This window comes from Eurosta solidaginis, chromosome 5, assembly GCF_040869045.1.
Source record: "Eurosta solidaginis isolate ZX-2024a chromosome 5, ASM4086904v1, whole genome shotgun sequence".
Lineage (NCBI taxonomy): Eukaryota > Metazoa > Arthropoda > Insecta > Diptera > Tephritidae > Eurosta > Eurosta solidaginis.
The window spans coordinates 231,632,695-231,659,604 of NC_090323.1; the positions used below are offsets into that span (position 1 = coordinate 231,632,695).

At 39.7% G+C, this 26,910-nt stretch overlaps 1 protein-coding gene across 1 annotated transcript in view; it reads right to left on the minus strand.

The window, feature by feature from the left end:
* The window catches only part of orb2, a 94,053-nt gene that overhangs the window by 45,784 nt on the left and 21,359 nt on the right, over positions 1 to 26,910 (minus strand). Inside the window, exons 3-5 of the mRNA XM_067788795.1 lie at positions 9,789 to 10,239; positions 9,407 to 9,678; positions 4,549 to 4,607 (exon numbers count right to left, since the gene is read on the minus strand). Coding sequence (XP_067644896.1) covers positions 4,549 to 4,607; positions 9,407 to 9,678; positions 9,789 to 9,813 — 356 coding nt within the window. The 5' untranslated portion in view covers positions 9,814 to 10,239. The remainder of the gene's footprint in view (positions 1 to 4,548; positions 4,608 to 9,406; positions 9,679 to 9,788; positions 10,240 to 26,910) is intronic.

The window sequence follows — 26,910 nt, forward strand, 5'->3', positions numbered from 1 at the left end:
TCTACGGTCGACAAAGATAGACGGAGGGCCAACAGACGCGCACGTAAACATAAGTTCAGCGCGTCACCAATTACCATCATCGCCAAAGAGGTTGAGGATGCCATCGGTCATGCTAAACCATCCAAAGCAGTGGGCCCAGACGGCATAGCCATGCAGATGCTTAAAAGCCTAGGGAAAGAGGGTTTCAAATATTTAGCACATGTCTTCAACCTGTCTCTTTCCACCTTTGTCATACCCGAAAAATGGAAAATGGCCAAGGTGGTCCCGCTACTAAAGCCTGGGAAACCAGCTAACATATGAGAGTCATATCGCCCGATATCTCTCCTATCGCCAGTAGCCAAGACGCTTGAAGCCATTTTGCTCCCCCACTTCAAAGCAAATTTGCATCTAGCCTGTCATCAGCATGGCTTTTTAGAAAATTCCATAGCACCACCACTGCGCTAAATGCCATTAGCACCCAGATAAATTGTGGTCTAAATCAGAAGCCCCACCATAGAACAGTACTCGTAGCGCTGGACCTATCAAAAGCTTTTGATACGGTCAACCATGGCACGTTATTGCAAGACTTGGAAGGGTCTCCCCATGTCTTAAAAGGTGGACCGCAAATTATCTGGGTGGTCGGCAGGCATTGGTGCAATTCAGAAACGAAATATAAATAAATTTTTACATATCAAAACTACCTTCGCCACCAGAAGGAGTTACTATCTACTATCGTTTCTTATTCCGATGACTGCAGAATAATGACCACAGGCCCGGGCCCTCAGATCGATGAGCTTTGCAACAGAATAAACGGCTACCTCCCTGATCCCTCCAGTTTTTTCGCCTCGCGAAACCTGGCATTATCACCGACTAAATCATCCGCGACCCTATTTACAACTTGGACGTCCCAAATGACGACCATTTTGAACATCCACGTCGATGGCACTACGCTACAGACTGTCCTACACCCCAAAATTTTGGGTGTGACGTTTGATCAGGATCTACATTTTGGTGAGCACGCAGCCGCAATTGTTCCGAAAATCCAGAGCCGTAATAAAATCCTCAAATCCCTTGCTGGCAGTACTTGGGGAAAAGACAAAGAAACGCTCATTACCACATACAAAGCAATTGGCCAGCCGTTTGCGTGTTACGCGTCCCCTATATGGTCGCCAAGCCTAAAAACTACCCACTGGAAGAAGCTACAGGCCTGCCAAAATACTGCGCTCAGAACCGCCACGGGCTGTCTTCTTATGTCCCCAGAACACCATCTACATAATGAGGCGAGAATACTCCCCATCAAGGAGAGAAATGCGATGCTAACCAAACAGTTCCTGTTGAATACCCAGAAACCTGGGCATCCCAACAGACATCTGATTGATGAGCCAGCACCGCCTAGGGACTTAAGGAGTCATCTCCGTAAGCATTTTGAGGAAATACGGCACCTGAGAACTCAGCCGTATGAAGCAAAAAAACACAAGCAGGTCCTTGGTGAACTCCACAAACAGGCGTCGGACCTTTATGCCGGGAATTGCCCGGTAAATCCAGTACTCGGGAAACAGTACCCAAAACTTGCGGAAGAGGAACGCATACTCCCAGGGAAACGCGAGTCACTCTGGCTCAACTTCGTTCTGGATACTGTAACAGGTTAAATTTTTACATATCCAGAATCAACCCCGACATACAAAATGTATGCCCCGCTTGCAATGTGTCCCCACATGACACCAATCATCTCTTTAATTGTAATGTGGAATCCACGCCTCTAACACCCCTTTCATTATGGTTCACCCCTGTCGAAACAGCAAGTTTCCTTGGTCTCCCGTTACAGGATATTGATGACAATTTGTGATCGGTCGCAGCTATTAGGTGGGGCGAAACATTGCTACACCAACAACAACCACAATACACCATTCACCATATCGTCCGCCGGCCCCAACTCATCTACCTTTTCATTACTAACTATGCATATACGACCTGGATCCCATTATAGATGAAGTTTCCCCCTCCTCTAACTCTTTCTGGTGGTTGTTTGAATGATATGCGCTACCCGAGTATTTTTGCTGCTTTACGGATTAACAAAGTATGCAGCAGATCCAACTTCTTTCTATAGCTAAGTCTTCCGTTATTTCCGCATACTTTCGCAAAACACCCACCTCTATTGTGACTCTGCGGTTCATTTTGAAGCGCAGATACTGCGTACATATAATGTAACCCATCTTAACTAACACTATACTACAATGACCATACAGTTAGCTACCCCGAGACCTTAAGACTTGTCCCATTTGTGAGCAATATGATTTTGGTTACTTCATCTGCTGTTGGAATATACAGTATGGCATGTATTGCTACTGTCCGTGTGTATATCATTGCAGGTGCCTCAATATACCGCTCAAGCAGCTGGTTGACAATCAGCGCCCACAGCATAGGTGATAAAACCCTGCCTTGAGACGAGCCTCTTTTAACGGATTTCGTGTCCTTTATTTGCCAGATTGCGAAGTAGTCTTTCTGCAGCTTACCATACAGCCGATCTATTTTGTTAAAACCCCAATTGCATTAAGGCCGCATATTGCATTAACGGTCTAGAAAGACACAGGAGGCTTACTCTTGTATATCCTAGCCTTCCAAGGAAGGATGTTGAGGCAATAAGCCTGTAGTCTTAAAAGTACTTATGACTGCTACTGAGCGAGCCATCTTCCAATAGTACTCATAATCTTAGCAGACAATAACCCATCTAAACGTGGCAGTTTAAGCTTGGAAAAGATTTATCCCTCTCATTGAATTTTGGGGTCGGCTACTATCCCTGAAACTCGTACATATTCGAAATTAAGTATTATCTCCAAACTGTCTTCCCATGAGAAGCGTGCTCTCAAAAGCGCCATGAAAGTACTACCACGTCACCACTCTGACCTCTCTTGTTTCAGCAGCCCTTAGATTATTTCACCCTTCGGTAGACTTTCTTCAACCGAGTTTTTAGCTGAGACGGTCTACGCCTTTAGAAATAATAATCTTTATGCGAGAATACTGCGCTCCTTACTCCGCCCTGGTAGTTTTGTTTTGACTCTGTATGTTTTTAGATAGCAGTCTCTATTACAAGGGCAGGCTCTATTATAGCTTCTTCATAAAGATGCTATTGGATGCTTCTAACCCTTCTACATAAACTACCTCCTTAGGTTGCTCAAGTCCACTGCCCCAAGGTTTCCAAGGCCTTAATCTTCTCTAACCGTAATTCAACACGAAATTTTACTCGAAAGTGAATTGGATAAATGGTCTGATAAGCACGGCCCTCCATCATACATTAAAAATCAAACTGACGAACCGATTTAAGAACAAATTTCGTAATTTCACCAATGGAAAAGAATGGTGATGTAAAATATTGCCACACATAATCCAACCCCTTGGATTTAAACGATTGGAAAGTTTCTCAGCGTTAAAATATTTCCAGAGTGAAAGGCTTTCGAAGAAAGAAATCGAAAAATATTTTGAAAAACACACTATCTCAAAATTTGTTTAAAAAACCTCTCAGAACATAAAATCAATACGTTTTTGAAGAATTTTGCGTTAGGACGTTCTTCAATTGAGTTCTGAGATAGGGCGGTATTGGAAATAATTCTGAGATAAGGTGTTTTTGAAATATATTCAGAGTTAGGGTGTTTTTGAACTGACAGCCAAAATACGGGCGATATTTTCAGCCGTCGAATTATTGCCTTCACATGGTTTCGCCGTATGATACGGAACCCCTGGGTTTAAATCAAAGACAATAGGAACAGTTTTTTAGCCTCTCCTAACGATGTTTAATATAGAGAGCATCCCCTTCAGATTCATAAGGATACATACTGGCCTTCAACTTGCGCCAGCGGGTGTGATTTGGAAATAGATTTGTTCATTAACTGTGTCAAGTTACGTAGAGGCGAAAAATATGGAGGGACTAGGAAGGCAACAGATACCGGAGTACCGTATTTTTTTTCTTATGATGCCAACCTTTGCATTCGGGACGGCATTATCTTGACAGACAAAGCAAAGCTACGTTATTCATTGCATGCCTTACCGCGGAAATATTCTACGCCTTTAAATCCAAAAAGACATGGAGTCCTCTATCTCGCTGTTATTCCACAACGTAGCTAAAGTTTCCCTCAATGCAGGACGAGGGCGAAAGTTTGAGGACTGCGCTTGCCCGTTATTTTCCATTATATTTCCACCAACGGCAATAACGCTCCAAATATATTAATTTAAAGGAAAATTGGTGTTTATGTTTATTTCTTGTAATGAAAACAAAACCAAAAAGAATTTAAAATTAAAAATGTGAGAGCAGACAATTTTAAAATTTTTTTAACCGTTATTTGCCTCTCATCGTTTTACCTTGTAATATTTTTAACATGGTCTTTAATCTCCCGAAAATGGCATTTAAGAATAGGTCTATAAGAAAATCTAGATGAGCCTAACCTTTTGCAGCAACCAACATTTGATTCCAAGAGGCATTTGGTACAACTTCAAATAATTGAAGTATGTAAAAGAAGTGTTTTATTGGGTAATCGTGTTAGTACAGGGTCGATTTACAAATTGTGCAATACATACCTTTTGCGATTGAAGAAGTTGCCTTGCAGAAAGTTATGTCTCGTATTTACATCATCCACCTAAAAACAAACAAGAAGCAATGTTGTAATGTTGACCAAATATAACCATTTTAATTTACATTAACTATAAGTAAAAACTTAAGTGGCTAAAAGTTTTCGTGTTGTTTTTTATTATTTTATTTATTTTTTTCGAAATAACAATCACACAAAACATTACAATAAGGGAACTTGCTTTGTTTTGCAAACGGTGCACGGAATGTATTAATTGTACGGATTGTAAAGTCACAACAAAAAGGTAAACACAAATATTTCATACAATCCGTGCAGCGAATTGTAGGAAACGTAAATGCAACCCTGCCTCAACGGAATCTCTCTTCTCATTTCGCTCGCGAAAAAAATAAACAATTGTTTTCATGCTTTTTCATCGAGTTTTGATATTCCCTGTGCCAATATTTTGACGATTGTTACTGATGCATGCTAAAAACTGTAATGGGATGCTTGTTGTTGTTGTTGTTGTAGCGATATGGTTACTCTCCGAAGGCTTTGGGGAGTGTTATCGATGTGATGGTCGCTGCCGGATACAGATCCGGTACGCTCCGGTAACACAGCACCATTAAGGTGCTAGCCCGACCATCTCGGGAACGATTTATATGGCCACATTAAACCTTCAGGCCATACCTCCCTCCCCACCCCCAAGTTCCATTAGGAGCTTGGGGTCGCCAGAGCCTCGTCTATTAGTGAAACAGGATTCGCCGCGGATAGGTGAGGTTGACATATATATTGCGCTGGCAACCTGAAGGGTTGCGCTACACAGCCCCTTGAATCTGGTATTTTAGTCGCCTCTTACGACAGGCATACCTCATGGTATTGCATAGGATATAAACAATCCGTGCACCTTACAATACAAAGCGAATCCCCCTAATAGAAATTTTTTCTAGCAAAACATTCCTCCCTCGCCGCGTTTTTTCCTCATTCTCTGTGCTGGCATATCACACCGGAGGGCCTGGATTCAAATTCTTGGAAAACAACTTCAAAATGATTTAGAAAGTTTTTCTGAACGAAGTCGCCCCTAGGCAGTGGTTTGGCAAACGCTGCAACTGTTTTTCTGCCACGGAAAGCTTACCTTTCCTTTCTTTATTTCTGATTTTCTAATTTTTAATTCCCTTTCGCCGCACCCGTCCGCTTCGTTTCTCGTTTTTGTTTCACTTCTTCTTTCTATTACTCTTGCTCTTCGTCTTCTTCCCCCTCTATCTCCTTTTCTTTCACCCAACTATCACTTTCCCTAGGAGTTCTCCTCTTTCTCTCTATTTATCTTCCCTACCTTTATCCTTTCTTTATAATTATGGACTTATTTGTTTCCTCTGCCTATTCCTTTTCCACCTTTTCTTCGTCTTCTCCTCCTACCACGTTCCCTCATCTCCCACGTTTTGTCCATTTTCCACTTCTTTCCCTCCCACCCAACTTTCTCAATTATTGTCATCAACATCCATCGTGCAAGCGATTTTTGCCGCTTCGTAACAAGTCACGCCAGTTATCTCTGTTTCCCGATAACTGACACCAATTGAGAGCACCAAGGGAGGTTAAGTCTTCTTCATGTCTACGAAAAGCTCATATAGCTAATCATTATACCTCCTTCGATACTCGCCGTCGGCATGACACCAAGCCATGCATCAGGACAGGTATGATGAGCGACATGTAGAGCGTGATTTTTGTTCGCCGAGAGAGGACTTTACTTTTCAATTGCCTACTCAGCCCAAAGTAGCACTTGTTGGCAAGCGATATTCCCCGTTTGATTACTAAGCTGACTTTGTTTTTGCTCTTAATGCAGGTTACCAGATAGACGAAGTCCTTCACAGTCTCGAATGTGTGTATGTCTCGTATTTGGTGGCACCAAGTACCATTTAATATGGTCATAACTCCAATTGACTTAGTGGCCATTTGATTTAGTTATAAAGTCAATTAACGTTACAGCTGTTGAGGTTATGTCACCCCTCCAAGAAAAGCAACATCGTTTGGGATCAATCATAAAATTTACTTTGCCAATTTTCTCGAAATCTCTTATGATATTGATGTGAAAGTCCACAATTATTTGTTTTTAAATAGGTTCTGCTAGATGCACCGGCATCCGAGGATTTCAATATAAACACTCAATGCTTATAAGCGCGATTTTATAAAAAGATTTTAAAACGCGGCGCTTAGCTTAACTCAACTACAAGAAATGAGCATTAAAAGTGTTGCTCCCTTCAATTTGGGGAAAAAAATTGTAAGTAGCACGTCACAAATTGGAGCAAAAGCTCAGCCTTAATCTTAACTTGAATAAGATCATGTTACGGCATCTATATGAAAAAAAATATTGTATGCTAAAATATTTTAGACTGGTTGATCTTGAATCATGCCTTTGGTATATCAAAATATATTCATATGTATGCACATATGTATGTACAAAAAACTTGAGACTTTGTAACCTGATATAGCACGTACTAATCACATAACACCACAAACATATGTAGGTATTTACAAATTGTATTTATCTAGTACATATATATGTACGAACGCTTATGCACATGGGATTAGTGTGTTAAAGATTAAATATATTTATGAAATAAAAAATACAACCGACAACCGACAACCAGAAATTGCGGTATGAAACTGCAATGAACTTGTTTAGCGCGAATGCCAATGAACACTGAAGAAATAAACAAAAAAATTTGCGCGTTCTGCGCCTGGCCTTCATTTGGGATTTTAGATGAAAATAAAACTGATATTTTAAAATACTTAGAATTTGATAAATAATACGTATGCGATAGAGATGAGCGGAAGCGTCAGGCTCAGTTGGATACACAGTACCGCATGTTCAAGAAGATTCCATCTCAGACACATTGCTATTTTATACATTTCAGCTTTCATCATCATCAATAATTGACGCTTAACCGCCTAGGCGATTTTTACACTTTCGTGCCAACTCACGCCAGATATCCCTCTTTCGCGATATCTGACGCTAATTGGGAGCACCAATAGAGATCAAGTCTTCCTCCATCTGCCTCTCTTAACTCAGTGGAGGTCACTTCCCTGCCTCTGCAACCGCGTGTGGATAGAAAAGCTTTCTTGGCGTGAGGCGTAGCATTACCTGATTAAGGTTCAGTTGGTCTTACTTATACATACATGAAAATATAATTTGTAAAGATATGAGCAGTTGACTATCAATAGAAATTTGACGCGACCCACGCTTTTATTTATTTGTCCGATCAACGCCCTAGATTGATGAAGAGTGTGATGTTTTGTACCTATGACCTACCTAATTATTTTCTATCTTTTAGTATTATTATTACTTAATTTATGTTTTCAATAAAACCGTTTAACCAAAAAATTGGTTTGTAATTATTTTATTTAAATTTTGTTTTTTGCCGGTTTTCATCATATTTCATTCTACATGATTAAACAATTTTTTTATGTGTCTATTCCGTGCGCGCTGTAGTGTTTTTCAGTCAGAAGTAGCCGTAACCAAAGCAGTATAAACAATGGAAGGAAACGGTTTAAACCATAGATTGACAAGCAGCAATTAAGGCAATAATCTCGCATATCACAACATCTAGAAGTGTTGATGCTTCGTTGACCATGTGGCCAAAATGGTGGCTTGGGTATAGTGTACCCCAAGTTTTCTACAAGGTGTGTACATTCTGAACCTTGAAATCAAATGGATGATAATTCTTTCCAACAAGTGCATGATAACGCTATGGCCAAGAAAGTACTTCAGTTGAAACAGCGGTTTGGAAGCAGTGGAAGGGAGAGACCTCCACAGTTGCGAAGGTGGAGGAAGACTTGACCTCTCATGGTGCTCCCAATCGCCGTCAGTTACCGCGAAACAGGGAAAGTTGGCATGATTTGTTACGAAACAACCAAAATCGCGATTAAGTGCCAATTCATGATGAATGATGATGATGGCGCATAAGTTGAGATATTTTGACATATGGCGCCAAGATCTATGCAGACAGTACCTATACGTTACTTCCGGGAGTGTCGACGCTCCGTTGACTGTTTAAGTGGTCATATCTTCGTCATCACTGCTGTCATACTCAGTGCAGATTAATGGTTGTGACGCTAAGAATCTAGCTGGATGGTATTGCAATTGCTTCTTATGAGCGAGAGTTTTTTCTTCGCTATCTCACAAAATTGATTTAAACGAGTTAAGATGTCCAATGCTTCCTTAACACATAGATACCATCTTACATACATTTATTTCCATTGGATAAAAAAATACCCGAAAAAATTTTCTAAAATTAAATTGAAAATTCTGAACTTGAATTGTAATTTTCTGAACTTGAATTGCAATTTTCTGAATTAAAATTGTAATTTTCTGAACTTGAATTGGAAATTTCTGAATTTAAATTGGAATTTCCGAACTTGAATTGTAATTTTCTGAACTTGAATTGAATTGTAAATTTCTGAATTTAAATTGGAAATTCTGAACTTGAATTGTAATTTTCTGAGCTTGAGTTGTAATTTTCTGAACTTTAACTGGAAAAGGTGTAGACGTGCTTTCAGACAGGGTAACTACCTATCGTTCGATTTTTTAAATTTGATTCTGGAGAAAATTAAACTAGCTGTAGCACTTAACCGCACTGGAACAATATTCTATAAAAGCGTGCAATTACTGGCGTATGCTGACGACATTGATATCATGGGCCTGAACAAGATCGGTTTGATGGTGAATGTGAACCAGCAAAGAATTCCCTTGTTGTGACTAATTCGTTGGCCCAACGAAAAAGCAACTTGTTGGACGGCTAATCAGCCTGTTTCGATAAAAAAAAACTTGTTTCTTTGTAACGTTATAATGTATGTATGTACATATAATTACTTACATTTTGTTGTGCCTGCAGTTGATGGCGCTGTGACGGGCTACTCGACAGGGAATCCCCACCACCACCAGCATTTTGTATACCCACACCACCGCCCACACCAATATTTCCATTACCACCCCCTCCACCACCTGCACCACTGTTATTGCTATTATTGTGAAATGTCTGAAAGATATCATCAATGCATTCATCGCCAGCATTAAAACGAACAGTGATTGGTACATTGCCAGTGGGTTTGATGCCGCCACCAGCAGCTGCATTGCCACTGCTGCCACCTGCCAAATTAAAGACAAAATTTTATATACTAAAATTGACGTCACTCGGGAATCGATAATAGATATTCGAAAACAATTGTACTAATGCTATAAACACATTTATCAATTACCTTTTGGAATTTTTAGCGAATCCATTTTATGTGCGTTCAAGCCTTTTATTTTAGCTCAGTCGTCACGTTTTTTGACGTGATTACAATTAAATACGTCGTTGTTGCTGTTTATGTGGTGAGACTAAATCGGTTAAGAGAACATTAATTATTTCTAATATCTAATGTTTAACGGTGCCTTTTAAGTGTGCTGCGTACTATTCGCGTGTGTGAAGAATACTTTTAAATAATTTTTTATTTCACTTGACGGTTATGCAGCTTTCTTTTGGTTGATATTAAACGCTGATACAAAAATACTAAGTACTAAAAATTGTCCATTACTTCCCATGCAGCTCTGCTGCCTCCAACGAAGCATTCCCTCTCAGCGTTTCTAAAAACGATGTTCTCACGTGTGTTCCTTTTTTGGTTGTTTTTGTTGTTATTTGGTATTTATTATTTAGCTTTTGTTGATGTCCTAAATTTAGAAATTTGCGGTATGAAGATGTGGTTGATATGGTGAGAGCAAATATGCGAGCCCGACCAAATTTTTGAGCAGCAATGAATTTTAGCCAGAATAATGAGTTTTGTTACAGTGAATGACACATTGTATATTTGTATGTTGCCATTTATTTGTTGTCGATGAATTTAAATAATATATTTTTATTTGTTTGTTGTTTGGCAGTTTGTTGATTTTTGTATACAAGTTGAGATTAGTTCGCAGAATGCGGCGTCATATGAAACACCGAGGCACAGCAGGGTTAAATTACGGTTTGGCAGCAGCACCGAGTTGACAAAATCGGAAAAAAAATAAAATAAAACAACTTATTTAATAAAAGATATTTGAGATTTCAACCGTAAAAATGTATTTTTGCATTATTAAGTTGCTGAAAATTCAAGATGACATCCAGCAACAGCCACACAAAAAAATCAAATTCATCATCGTTTCTGGACTTTTTTTTTGATGGTCACGAAAGGATAATAAAACGGTGTCCGAAATAATCCCAAACTTATTACGTAAATTCAGTGAAATTGGTTTGCCTATATTTGGCTTCGCCTCTTCACTCTCTATCTCGTTCTCTACTACTTAATATTCCATTTTTATACTCAGCATGCTTTGCACACAGAGTATATTAAATTTGATTGGATAACGGTTGGTTGTACAGGTATAAAGGAATCGAGATAGATATAGACTTCCATAAAACAAAATCATCAGTATCGAAAAAAAATTTGATTCGAGCCATGTCCGTCCGTCTGTCCGTTAACATGATAACTTGAGTAAATATTGAGATATATCTTCACCAAATTTGGTACACGAGCTTATCTGGACCCAAAATAGATTGGTATTGAAAATGAGCGAAATCGGATGATAACCACGCCCGCTTTTTATATATATAACATTTTGGTAAACACAAAAAACCTGATTATTTAGTAAATAATACACCTAGAATTTTGAAATTTGACGTGTGTACTGATATTGAGACTCTTGATACTAATTTGAGAAAATTGTTTAAAATGGGCGTGGCACCGTCCACTTGTGATAAAATCAATTTTACAAATATTATTAATCATAAATCAAAAATCGTTAAACCTTTCGTAACAAAATTCGGCAGAGGTTGTCTTTACTATAAGGAATGCTTTGAAGAAAAATTTACGAAATCAGTTAATGACCACGCACACTTTTATATAATAGATTTTTAAAGGGTCGTGGATGAATAAAATAAGTTATCTTTGCAAAAAAGAGCTTTATATCAATAGTATTTCATTTTCCAAGTGGATTTACAACACTAAATAGGAAAAACTTCAAATTAAAAAAATGGGCGTGGCACCGCCCCTTTTATGACTAAGCAATTTTCTATGTTTCAGGAGCCATAACTCCAAGAAAAATTAACGGATCGTAATAAAATTGGGTACACAAATTTTCCCTATAGTAGAAAATATTTCTAGTAAAAATGGACGAGATCGGTTAAAGACCACGGCAACTTAGATGTAAAACAAGTTAAAAGGGGTCGTAGACTAGAATAATAAGCTATAACTTAGCAAAAAATTGTTTTGAATCAATGATATTTCACTTATCAAGTTTTATTGTAGGAGAAAATGGAGACATTTTTTTTAATCGTGCCGTGCCACGTTTTATGTAGAACAGAAATTTATCTGAAATGACTTGTAAAAGTTAAGCTCACGCTGAGTATATAATGTTCGGTTACACCAGAACTTAGACACCTTTACTTGTTAACAAATTATTTTAATAAAATATATCTAAACGAAAGCATTATTTATTTATTTATTTATTTATCTCGTATTAATCTAGAAAATGTGAACATTTTCATACAGATTACAAGAAAAAAAATAGACACACAGTTATTTAATCGTAAAAACTAAAAGTTACCTAAAAGTTTACGTATGTCATTTCATTCCACTCATACATATATATGTATATTGTTCTCATTATTACTGTTCCATATACACATTCATATTACTCTGTACAACTCACGTCAGTTGCATTTGAACTACCAATAAACAAACACGCATAAATCCAATCGGTTGTCTGACAGAATTTAGAAGTGAGGTGAACTACTGTATTGTACATACATACAGAATTAAATATTGAAATATATTGAAAATCGCGTTTTAAAATCGAAAAATGGATTTAACAAAATTGAGTGTAGTGCAATTCAAGGTAGCTCTGGGTGAGATGGAGTTGAAGGTATCCGGTAACAAGGTGGAGCTAATACGGCGCTTGCAGGAAGCCGACGCAGAAAAGTTGGCAGAGGTGGTTGGAGTAATCTTAGCGGTTAATGGTACGGAGGAGGCAGCAGGAACGGTGGACGGTGAGGAGAGTGGACTCGGGGCACAGGTAAGGGAGCTACAAGGCGTAGTGGAAGCCCTTAGTGCGGAGTTGAAAGCTCTTTATACACGCACGTCGCCAAGCATGCCTGTACTTGCACAAGTCGCAAACAACGCACGGTTACCTACGTCGCAGTCAACGCACATAGAAACGCAAAACGGAAGCATAGCTTCATGTCTGGATAATTCGCCATACAGCACAGCAGCACAAATACATACGTCAATAACATGCCAGCCAACGCCAGCGGAGAGTAAAGCCCCCATTACTGATACTTAGCATAGACTTGACTTGACTTGGCAACTTTGCCACGATTATACTCCACTTGGCGCATAATATCTGGCATCATAATCAGCGTTGAAATTTATTTTTAAATAAATGTCAATTTGTATGACAAAATGTCAAAATGAAATGGAAACCAACAAATGGCATCTCAAAATGTAAACGTCACATAGAACTTACATAGAAAATCAAAATTCAACAGACTTCTAAGTCAAGTTAAGTTTTGAGTAATCAGTAACATGCAATGTTAATTTAACAGAACTGTAAGTGACAGTTCGAAAGCCAAGTCAAGTCTATGCTAAGTATCAGTAATGGATCCTTAACAGACAAGGTATTTCATCTCAATATACATATTCACCAGCACAAGTAATGGCACCAGCATCGTTTTACACAAATCGTGAGTATATAAATATATTGCCACAACCACATACATGTACAGAACAGCCAGTTGTAGCAGCGCTACATGAGATAGCTTCGATTTTACCATCGTTTGATCCGTGTGACAATGAGTACTCATCGATTCAGTTTGTGCAACGAATCGAGCAGCTAAGAGAAGTTTACAAATGGGAAGACTCTTTGCTTATTTTTGCCGTATTGAGCAAGCTCAAATGTGTTGCCGAGCGTTGGGCAGATGCGCAGCCAGTATTTAGACAATAGGGTGAGTTTGTTCGTGTATTCTTATTAGATTTTCCATATGTGCATAATGTTGCTGACGCACACATACGTTTAATGAATTCAAAGATAGGGAAAGATGAAAAAGTCATAGAGTTTTATTATAAAATGGTTGCAATAGGTCGCCGTGAAGGAATTGACGACGCGTCAATTAACCGGTATATAATAAATGGTCTTTGGGACGAAAACATCAAACGTACGTTGAACGCAATGAATTTTAAAATGTGTTCAGATTTATTGCAATCATTACATAGTTTAACAGCAGGGGACATGAATAGAGAGAGTGAGTGGTGTAGAGCAGAAAAGCATGCCACAACTTTCCATTCGTATGAGTGAGCTAAAAGCAACAAATAAAAGCGAAGTGAGTGTGACATGTTTCAAATGTAAAGAGAAGGGTCACATAGCAAAGAATTGCACGAAAAAACAGGAGTGACACGAAAAGTCAAAGCAAGTCAGTAATTAGTGTAGAAGCAAGTGTTGACACGAATGTAGAAGCAAGTGTAGATACGAGGGCAGAAGAAGGTGAAGAAGAGGAAGAAGTGACAGTTAACAAAATTCAAATTAAAGAAAAACAAAGAGAGTTACTCAAGAGTGTTACCATTTTAGGTACGCAAGAAGTTAAATGCAATGTTTTGATTGATTCGGGAAGTGCTAAATCGTTGATTAAGAGATCGATTGCTAATAGGTGCTGCGAATGTTTCACACCATGCGAAGATAAGTTAATTGGCTTTGTCGGCGGTGAGTTTGTCTGCAAAGAGAAAATGGTTACACGAATTAAGTTCGATGAAGTGGTGTATGCAGCTGAGTTATTAGTAATCGATGACTCGATAATGAAGTACGAAGCATTGATAGGAATCGATATATTATCAAAAGGAAAGGTTGTTATAGAGGGTGGTACGTGTAGCATAATGACTATCGATAGAAACACAGTTGCTGTAGGAAATAATTTACAGCCAGGTACTGTTGATAAATTAATTGAGCTATTAAACACGTATAATCACTGTTTTGGGGAAAAATTGTATGAGTTAGGGAAATCAAAACGTTTTAAAATGGACATCAGGTTAACAACGTCCACGCCAATTTCCAAGAAACCTTATAGCATTCCGATACCTAAACAGCAGGTTGTAGAGAAAATGATAGAAGAATTGTTGGGATTAGGCATTATTCGTGAATCTAAATCGCTGTATGCATCTCCCATCGTCTTGGTGCGGAAGTGAAACGGCGAGGATAGGCTTTGCGTCGATTTCCGTGAAATTAATGCTATAACTGAAAAGCAACCATGGCTGATGCCAACTGTCGATGGGGTGCTAGCCACGTTAGCTGAGAAAAAGTTTTTCACTACTCTTGATATGATGTCGTGGTACTACCAGATAGAATTGGTAGAGACGTCAAAACCTTTTACCGCATTTGTAACGCACAAAGGTCACTACGAGTTTACTAGAATGCCATTCGGGTTGCGGAACGCTCCGTGTGTCTTTCAACGCATGATGGCTAATTTAGTGGCGCCTTTGGGAAAAAAGGTGATTAGTTATGTCGATGAAGTGATCATCGCTAGTCGCACTGAAGACGAAAACTTTGAATATTTGGAAGAATTTCTAAAAATAATTTAACAAGAAGGGTTGACTCTTAGACTGTCGAAATGTGCATTTATGAAACGCACTGTATCATTCCTTGGGCATGAAGTAGACGAAAATGGTGTTAGGCCAGGCGCAACAAAGACGCTAGCGATAAGAGAATTTCCTGTACCTCGTAACCCATTAGAAGTTCGCAATTTTCTTGGGCTGACGGGATTCTTTCGTAAGTTTGTACATGGTTATGCACTGATAGCCAAGCCGTTAACAGAGTTGACAAGAAAGAACATAGAATTTGAGTGGAGCTCAACATGCGAGGATGCGTTTAGAAAATTAATTGACGCAATAGCGAGCGCACCAGTTCTCACTATCTATGATGTTACAAAGGAGCATGAATTGCATACAGATGCTTCAAGTAAGGGTATCGCTGGTATTTTGTTGCAACGCGATAAAGATGGTAATCTCAAACCAGTAGCGTATTTTAGTAAAGCGTGCGTAGGGCCGGAGAAAAATTATCATGCCTATGAGCTAGAGGTGCTAGCTGTTGTGGAGACGTGCCAACGTTTTCGAACGTTCCTGCTGGGTAAGCACTTTACTATAGTGACTGATTGCCAAGCCATATCAAGTGCAGGGTAACCAAACCAATGATTCCGCGAGTAGCACGTTGGCTACTCAAACTTCTTGAATATGATTACGATATTGTGCACCGGGCTGGAACATCAATGTGTCACGTTGATGCAATGAGTCGTGCACCAATCGAACCAGCTGAATCGACACATGCGACTACGAGTAATGTACAAGCGCTGACTATTGATGACTGGGTATCAGTTATGCAACAACAAGATGCGAAATTAAAATCAATAATCGATGTTCTACGAGGGGCGATAGCGTCTCCGCAAAAATCTCAGTTTAATTCAGAATACATCTTGAAAAATCATAGACTCTTAAAATTAAACGGCAATGAACAACCACAGCTAGTAGTACCAAAGGGTATGAGGTGGCGAATAGTAAAATTATACCACGATGACTGTGGTCACCCAGGGGTCGACGGGACCATCAATAGAGTGTTAAAATATTTTTGGTTTCCTCGAATGCGAAACTTCGTAAAAGCATACATAAAGTCATGCATCGACTGTAGTTACCATCGCCTTTCACATCGTAAAGAGGGTGAATTGTATGGAATGGATATTCCTAAACTCCCGTTCCAAGTTCAACACTTAGACCATTTGGGTCCGTTCATCAAAAGCAAACGTTGATACGAACATGTTTTGGTAATCGTCGACGCACTCACCAGATATGTAGTTATAGTTCCTACCAGGTCAACGAAAACAAAGCCAGTTACCGACGCATTGAACCAACTTACCTTATACTTCGGTTTACCATAGAAAATGTTCACAGACCGCGGCACCGCATTTACGTCTTCAGCTTTTACATCATTCTGCAGGGCAAATGACATTCAACATATTAAAGTCGCCGTACGCACACCACGGGCAAATGGGTTGGCCGAGCGGGTAAACCAAGCAGTATTACACTATTTGAAGCCATCGACCAACGAGCCAAGAGACTGGGACATCCATCTGCGATCATTGCAATGGTCTCTCAATACAAAAGTTAACGCAACAACAAAGTATGCAGCAATAGATTTAATATACGACTTCCCACATCGGTATATCAGCGGAAATAAAGTTTTGGCAGCAGTACAAGACGACAGTACACAACTCTTCATGAATGGTCGTCGCAGCGAAGCAATCAGCAATATCGAAGAAGCCCGAGCAAAGTGGAAAAAGCGGTTTGACGCTAAACACTCGAAAGTAACCACCTACACCGAAAACGATCTAGTTCTACTCGCAGCTCCTCCTCCTAGTTCTGGCGAATCACGTAAACTCCAACCACCTTACAAGGGACCGTATATCGTCAAAAATGTTCTCCGCTACAATTGATACGTCGTCGAATACATAGATGGGCACCAGTGCTCACAACGCAAGTATTCAACAATTGCCACACCTGAGAATATGAAACCATGGTGCAACCTTTTCCCAGAGATTGATGACGAATGCGATGATGACGAAGAGCAGCCAAATCGGGACGATTTTGGATGTCTGGAGAGGCCGAGCTGTCATCACTAGTTTATTATTCATTTCATTCCACTCATACACATATATGTTGTTCTCATTATTACTGTTCCATATACACATTCACATTACTCTGTACAACTCAAGTCAGTTGCATTTGAACTACCAATAAACAAACACGCATAAATCCAATCGGTTGTCTGACACGTATATAAGTCATTTAATATCGATTTAAACATATGTTTTGTGGAGGAAAAGTCCAGACCCACAGGATTTGAAAGCATATTAAACTCTTTTAAAGCTCTTGAAATTGGTGCATTAGACGTGTAATTTGTTCTAAGTCAATCGCTCCACTTATCAAGTCGAAAACAAAGGTGAGAGACAGAATAGAACGTCTGCTTTTTAACGATTTTAGGCTTATGAGCAAACAGCGACTACTGTAAGAAGGAATCGGGTCATTGAAAAGCAACGACCGTAGGGAAAAGCGAACAAAAACTTGTTGCACACGTTCAAGCCTGGTAATGTGACAATTATTATAGAATGGCCTCCAGATAAAGACGGCGTATTCTAATTTAGACCGCACAAGAGAGGTGTATAGCAATTTTAATGTGTAAGGATCGGTAAAATCAGACCTCAATCGTTTAATGAAGGCAAGTGTTGGATATGCCTTCGCAATTATGTAATTCAAATGGGTTTGAAACAGAAATTTACAATCGAATACAACACCAAGATCAGTAATTTCACTTAAAGTGGATAATCGAAGACCATCGATTTTATACCATGTGGGTAACGGACAGCGAGACTTTGAGTAGCACACATGTGAGCACTTTTTTATATTAAGATTCAACTTATTACGTTTACACCAGTCGGCCACATTATCTATATCAGATTGTAGCCTTACCATGTCTTCATTGCTCGGAATTGTCGAAAAAATTTTAAGTAGAAATTTTTTCAGACAACCTACCATAGCTGCGCAGGTAGATCCATTTCGAAGGGTGCTAAGCCGTCATCATCTGTACGCTTTAGGCACGCTGCGCTAACCATTTAGCTATACACCGGTGGTTTATTTGACTGGCAAATTTGCTACTACTATTCCTTTTACCAACTATATTTATTCAGTGTTGCGCCATCTGGTGCAGCTATGGCAGGTTGTCTGAAAAATTTTCTATTTACTATTCCAAAAAACAAAATAGAATTTAGAAAAATAAATACCTTGTTAATAATAATTATCATTAGAAAAAAATTATTGTTCTGGCCTTTAGCTTGAATCGAACCTTGAATCATTTATCAATAGGCCGATAAAAACAAAAACAATTGAAAAAATCTTAAGATCATCAGCGTACAACAGAAAATTTGTGTAATTGAAACAGCTGGTTATATCATTGATGAAAACTACGAAGAGAAGCCGGCCCAGTATGCTACCCTGTGGAACCCCAGAAGTCGCAATGAAAGGATCAGATGATGCCCCATCGACCGTAACCACACATTTACGAGAAGAGAGATAGGATTCAAGTCATTTTAAAAGAGTGTAATGAAATCCTAGAGCTCTCAGTTTCAATAATAAAATTGTGTGGTTCACCTTGTCAAAAGCTTTTGAAAAGTCAGTGTAAACTGAATCAACTTGAAGGCGATTTTGAAATGCAGAAATGCAGTATTCCGAAAATACGGCGAGGTTTGAGACTGTTGAGCGACCTTTAACAAAACCGTGTTGTTGAGCGGAGATCAAGTGATTTACCGCAAAATAAATTTTATTTTTAACTATAGCCTCAAATAGTTTTGAGACTGAGGATATCTTTGAAATTGGCCGATAATTCGCAATATTGTTCTTATTACCACTTTTAAACACTGGAGTGATAGAACTGACTCCACGCATCAATAAACACTCCTCGTTCAAGTAATTTATTGAACAGAACTAACAATGGGGAAGCAAGGGCAGAACATTTTTTTAATAGGTATGAAGACAACCCATCCACATCGGTTTTAGTAGATATCTTCAGTTGTCGGATTCCGGGTTAGCGATCCAAAATTTATTAGGGAATTTATGTTCGTGTAACACACCTGATCAAAGTCAGTGCCAGCTTCGAAGTTTGACTTGAAGAAATCAGCAAAGAGATTAACAGCTTCAATAGTGGAGTGCGCTTCGGTCTCATTGAGATAGACAACAGAAGGTATACTCGACCACGATTTTCTGGAATTGACATATCTCCAAAATGATTTCGAGTTTTGCTTTATATCCGATTCGAACTTACGAGTATAATTACGCTTCAAGTCCCTGTTCATGGATTTAAATTTACTTGAATAAAACATAAATTTCTCTTTATATATAACAGATTTGGATAATTTAAACTTCTTGAAATATTTGTTTCTTAAATTCTTAAGTTTTAACAATCGTTTTGTATACCAAGGTATTTTATATCTGGGTTTCTTAAGGATTGGGATGTGCTTAACGCAGATCTCACCTAACTTATATTTAAAGATTTCAAAGCAGTTGGCAACATCAACGTTGGAAAATATTGAATTCCAATCAATGGCATCAACTGCAACCAAAACGACCAAAATAGCTCAAAGCTCGCTAATAGCCCGAATTTCCATCTTTACAACCAACACTTTACTTATAGATTTGAATTCCAAATAAGAGCAAAAAAGGGATCCGTACATAAAAACAGCAATTGGAAATAATATATATGATTATTTTAATAAAAATTATTATAAAGCATCTAGAGCTCCTTCCATATAATACAAATAATTTCCAAAGGAACGTGAACTACTGCGCAAACTTTTACGAAACATGAGGTGGGCCTCGCGGATAGGCACTCCTTTCTTGATTAATAGAACATATACGATCGTAACCCTACTATAATATTACTATCATGCCAAAACGCCAGCAGCAGAAGAAGTTGGAACATGGCTCAGTATACGGCGTTGACTTGAATATTTCAATCCCAAAGCATACTTGACTGCATATTGCCGAACAAACTGTGCTAACTAAACAAAAACACAAAGGGGGAAATAATTGTATAAGCAATTAATATTTACAGCCTCATTATAAGTAAGTACTTTGGCAGAATTTTTCGTTTTAATATCACCTCTTTATATAGAATTTGCATAGATACTGCTACAGTTGTGTAAACAAAAATGACACTAAATTCTATTTATTATTTTTTCTTTTATTTACTTTCGTAACAAAAACAATCCAAACTATGACGCCAATATGGAGGTAGTTCCGTTTTGTCTTCTTGGCCGCCATTACACTATTTGACATTAACTGTGTTTCTGAAATTCATCTTCGTAACAGCGCTTCCACATTCTTATAAAATAAAAGTCCAAAAAGCCATATTTTTGTTGACAATCCTTTTTGCCTATTTCTTTTACTAATGCGAAAGAACATATCAAAAATGTGTTGATTGCGCGAAGCATAGGAAAAGCTACTACGTAAGACTTAGCTATTAGAAGCAGTTCGTCAGTTCTTGAATGTGGCACTAATTGATCGGAGGTATTCCTATTGGAACTTGCAGATATAAAGAACGTTAGAATGTTGCAGGACAAACCGGACAAACCGAACAAAAACCCGCGATCACTGTTCAAATCAGCAAACTGTTTATACCATATAAAAACCTTACAAAAGTTAAAGGAAGTTTTTCCAAACTTGCTACGATAAGGCCTCAATTGCATCTCTAATGAAATCGGATGACGCGCCGAACCTGTTGCAGTTTCGGAACAGTAGTGTACTGACACGAGATTGAAGGGTGCCTCGCATACATCCTCCAAATTAGCAAGGAGGCGGAGAGGCTCAACATCGAAGAGCATCTACATTATGTCGGACAGTCAGGCGGCCCTAAGTGCCTTGCAATCCTACACAGTTAGTATATCTAAGCTAGTGGATGAATGCACTGAAATCCTTAATGCCGTGGGAGCCAAAAACAAGGTTTTGTTAGGATGGGTTTCCGTACATCAGGAAATGAAGGTAATGAACAAGCAGATTACCTAGCAAAGCAGGTTGCTACAACAGCATTCTATGGTACAGAGCCCTTTTGTGGACTTACAAAAGCACACACCAGGGAAACTATTAGTAACTGGGAAACTATTAGTAACTGGGAAACTAAACAATTCAGATGTCACCGGATTTTGACTGCCCAGAGCAAAGCTAGGCCAAGCTGTTTATACTTCCGGCAACGAAAGTATCAGCCAAACTCATTAATCTAAACAGGGAGGTCTAAGAACTCTCACTGGGTACTATACGGGACACTGCGGTCTACGATATCACCTAAGTAAATTACATCTATCCGATATCCAAATTTGTCGTTTCTGTGAGCTGGATGATGAAACGCCGGTTCACATTCTCTGCGAATGCGTAGCTCTAGCTAGGCAGAGACTATCCCATCTAGGTGGCGGGACTCTTAATCCCTATGTGATATGGAGTAAAAAGCCTGAAGAGGTACTTAGATACATTAAAAGCCTCCAGATACAAAATTAGGCTGTAAGGCCTTGCACAATAGATCTGCACAAAGGTCGCAGTGCTTCCATACCTATTAATAATAAACAAGGAGGCGGCGAATATGTTATACCTTGATCAAAGAGAAGACGTCGTCGCAATGCTCGAAATGTTGGAGGAGAACGGACAAATCAATGTGTTCTGCAGATTAAACTCCAACACAGTAAAGTAGCGTGGAGTGAACTCGTCCATTACCTTCGAGGAGGGTTCGGCGTGGTTCTAATACACTAGCCATGTCTCTGAATATTTGTTAAATGTGTTGGTACAGATATTTAAACAAAGATTTTTGATTGCATTGGTAATTTTGGATAAACTTCTTAGCTGTGGTTAGAGGGTCGTTTTCCCAGTAAAGAAGTGAGAGTTTAAGAAGCACCACCCTCCCAAAAGGAGGATAAAAATACTGATTTACTTTCTTACTACGGTATTTTAGTTGCATTTAATAAGCTCACATTTTGTCAACATGCATATAGTAAAGGAGGCTCAACGGACACTGCTCTGCACTCCCTGATATCCGTCATTGAAAAGTCCCCCGACCTCAAAGATACACACTGGTTACATTCTTGGATATAGCAGGTGCCTTTAATATTGTTCACCCGTAGACGATATACAATATACAAACCACTTTCTCGCAGAAGGATATGCACGGAGCTCTACGCGGAAATAAGATCCATAGGCTGGTAAATCGGATGACGCGCCGTTCCATTTCCTGTACTTTGTGTGGTGACAGTCAATAGACTACTACAACATTGCCTACGCCGACGTTATTTGCGTTACTATGCGGGGGGAAAGCCCTCAAACTCTACAATCTAAGAGAGACTGGAGCCTGCTTTACCACCGATACATAACTGGGCAAGAAGCTCGGTACTCGGGCTCAACCCGGAGAAAAATCAACTGGTTCTCTTCACAGGAAGGTACAAAACCCAAATTGTATATCATTCAAAGTTGACGGTGAAAGCCTGGTTTTAAACGATAAGGTCAAGTATACGGCAGTCATTCTGGAAAGGCAACTACTCTGCGTGGTACACCTGTTTAAGAGCAATTAGTGTCTCGTGGGGGTTTTCTCCAAAAGTTGTACGTTAAACCCATACACCATTCCACTGTAAGCCCTAAACGCTTACAAAAGGTCCCGAGGAGTTCAGAGCTCTTGTCTGCGCTCCGTCAGAGGCACTCAACACTTTACTGCACCTACCATTTGATTTGGTAGCGGAGGAAATGCCTCGGCCCTGTGAATTAGAGAGCCTCAATTTCGATATCAGTAGTCACTGAATATTGCACTCCCTACAACATTTTCAGTAAGAGTTACGCAGTGTGTATTCCCGCAACATGCTGCTCAGGGTGCCAACAACATATTTACTGCTGGATGGAAGCTTGACAGGAAGGTGGGGTGATATCTTTCACCCGACCTGGCTTCCGGCTTCCCAACTATTGTAGAATTGCTAGCAACACGCGGTGTTGTAAATCATCTGGAACCTGTGCCTAAAGACGGGAAAAGGGCGATAGTTTTATCGGACAACCAGACCGCGCCTAAATGCAGAACTCTTAATAAGATGGCACAAAACTTCAATGCCACTGTCCGGCAATAAGTAGGAGTTTGGCTGCTTTCGATTAACCGTTTTTTAATGATCTCACGGAGGCGTCCAAGCTCGAAATTAGCGCGATAGTTAAATTTATTGATTCCAGGAATTGGTTCGATCCACAGTAGCTGGTACAGTAAGGGTTACTTATAATTTAGGGCATCACAATGAGCCCGTTGGTGTCCTAATTGTCGGGCTGGTATGCAAATTCTCGGCAAATTCCTTTTCACCTAACCTAACCTACATACATACATACAAGCTTGAAACCTTTCTGCAACTCTGACAACTTCCACAATTTTCGACAGAAAATAATATGCACAGCATTGAATCTACATATTGTAACGAATTTACTTGCAAATCCTCTTATTTGCAATCCTCTGCTAAGTTCGAATCACTAAACTGTTGAATAAATAACTCCAATTTGTAATAATGCAAAATGGCCTTTATTAAAGTACTTCACAATAACAAACTGTGCAACGAATAGCTTGATTAATAACCACACTGATTGATAGCTCAATGAAACTCTACTATTCAAAATAACACTGCTATTGCTCGCTAGATATCGTCTTAATCAAACTGCTTGACAACTCAAATCAAACTGAATCCCTTCTTACTCGCCTGCACCGCTTTTATAGTTTACGCTGCATACTTCTAGGCTCTTCGATTTCCTGAAGTTACCAGTTGTTTCGGCTACAAAATCGCCAGCCACAACTACGTGCACAAATTATTGCCCTCTCTTGTGACCACTCAGATAAGATATATGCATGTGTTTGTAGTTTACAGTCTCCCGCACACACATAAGCGTATAAGTAAATTCATCGGTGTGTGACATCTCATCTCTCGGTGCCTTGTATGTAAATGTTGCTCGTCGGAATGTGTACATATGTGTAGACGCAATTATTGATTCGTTTATGTAGATACATAATGATTGAATTATTGATGTGAATTCACGTCACTGCTTAGCATCGGCCTGGAGATGGCAGCACTCCTCAGTTTTGCTAATATTCGTAATATTCGTGCGTATCCGATCAGACAAATCTCCCAATCTAAACGCCGCTAGCATCTCCAAATGTACCACTCTTCTAATCCGTGGTTTCCCAGTGGTTTGTATGCGGTAGATGGTATCACTGATCTTCTTCACAACTTTGTACGGGCCTTCCCAACTGCACCGAAATTTGGCTGGAACACCTTTCCGCCGGTGAGGGTTGTTTAACAGTACCAAATCTCCCGCCAAGAAACCTTCCGAATTAGAGTTCTTGTCATGCCAGTGTTTCATCTTACTACTCATTACCCTGGGCCGTTCCTTCACACTCTGTTGTTTGGTCAATGAACCACTTCGTAGACATTGCGCTGGACGGATTTGCTTTGCATAATCGGTATCGTTCCCACATTTCACAAGAGTAGTGCGCTCCGGCTTGAAACTACCCTCGCATTCTTTCTCGGATATTCGTTGCTTCGTTTTCCTGCGTCTTTTAGGTTTTGTCAATGCCAGTGTTTCTCTCGCAGGTACTTTTGATTTTGATTTATTTGGCCCATTCGATCTATCAACCTTTGCCTTTGACTTTCGTGGTCTTTGTCGAGTCTTTTCCACCAGCACCCGATTACTGCTGAACCCTTTTTCCAAACTAAAGTTAAGTGGTATGTCCTGGTTCTTATAGCGCATAATTTTCCTCCGCATATCGATACTGACGTCATGGTCAACCAAGAAGTCCACTCCCAATATGACTTCATCAACGATCTCTGCCACAACGAATTTGTGTAGAACCATGACTTTTCCAATTAATACCTCACATACCACTTCGCCTTGGACTTGATTATATTCGCCTGTTACCGTACGCAACCTTGCTCCAGGTAATGACTTTACTCTCCTGTAGACCAAATCAGATCGAATCAAGGAATGAGATGCCCCCGTATCTACAGTCAGTACACGCTCTTTACCATCCACATTCCCTCTGACGGTAAGACTGCTTGATTTCCTTCCGATTTGCGACACAGATATCACAGGACATTCAACAGCCGGGGCAAGTTTTCGTTCTTTACATTCGACACGCTCTTGCTCATTTCCGCCAGCTTTGCGTTTACGGCCACCCACATTGTTGGAACTGTTAGGGTTGGTGTTGCAATAACGCGCAATATGCCCTGGCTTTCCACACTTAAAGCATTTGACTGCATCATTATTCTTCTGCTGCGTACCCTTCAATGCTTCCAAAATTGCGTCTACCCAGTCTGGCTTTTCCACTTCCACGCGATGAGCTTTGTACGCTGGCTTACTCAAAAGTGAGGCTGTTTCCTGAGTCAGTGCATGCGATACCGTTTCAGCAAACGTTAGTTTTGGATTCGCATATGTAGCCCGCTTCGTTTCCACATCTCGTATGCCATTTATGAAGCTCTGGATTTTTACCCTTTCAGTGTATTCCACGGGTGCGTCTGCATTTGCAAGATGAGCCAATCTTTCAATATCTGAAGCAAACTCCTGCAATGTCTCATTTGCTTTTTGGTAGCGGTTTTGCAACTCAATTTGGAATATCTGTTTCCTATGGTCGCTTCCGTAACGTCTCTCTAAAGCGCTCATCAATGTTTCGTAGTGGTTCCGCTCGTACTCTGGGATGGTCTGTAAGATTTCCGCGGCAGGCCCTTTCAGTGCCACGAACAGAGCTGCAACTTTATCTTCAGCATTCCATTGGTTCACTGCTGCGGTCTTCTCAAACTGTAGCTTAAAGACCTGAAAAGGAACAGAACCGTCAAAGGATGGTGTCTTTACCTTTGGATTACTCGCTGAAACAGCTGGGCGGTTTAGTTGTAACTGCTCCATACGACCTTTTAACGCTTCTATTTCGGCATCAATTTTGCCCTCGAGTTGTAAAATTTTTGCATCCTGCTCTTCCAGTTTCACAAAGAGCTGCGATGATACCTGTTCCGAAATTTGTGCCGACATTTCAGATATACGTGCCTCTTGCGCTTCCAGTTGAGATGCCAAATGTGTCTTCTGTTCTTCCAATTGTGATGTTATACGGGTTTCCTGCGATTCCAGTTGGGATACCATATACGTCTTCTGTTCTTCAAGTTGTGAAGAAATTTGTGTTTCCAGTGCTTCAATCTTCGATGTTATTCGTGTCTCTTGGGATTCCATCTGTGATGACATATACGTTTTCTGTTCTTCTAGTTGAGATGCCAGTTGCGACGACATTGATGCTACTGTCGATGTTTGTGCAGATATTGCAGCCAATATCATGTTCAAGTCTGTGCTCGTAACTGTCTGCGATGTTTCGTTTTTCTCTTCAATTTTTGTTGTTGTTTCGTCCCCATCAGGATAAAAGACAAACTCGTCCACATCAATTCCTTGCGACTCCATTACCTCTCGTAGCCGTGCTTGAAGTTCGATCTTATTGCCGGTTGTATTTAATCCACGGTTCTCCAACTCCTTTTTCAGTTGCTGGATCTTCAATTCACTGAACTTTGCCATGTCCAAGTTGTATTCCCAATCTTCGGAATTTATTCAACAATTCCTCTTCTGACACCAATTGTAACGAATTTACTTGCAAATCCTCTTATTTGCAATCCTCTGCTAAGTTCGAATCACTAAACTGTTGAATAAATAACTCCAATTTGTAATAATGCAAAATGGCCTTTATTAAAGTACT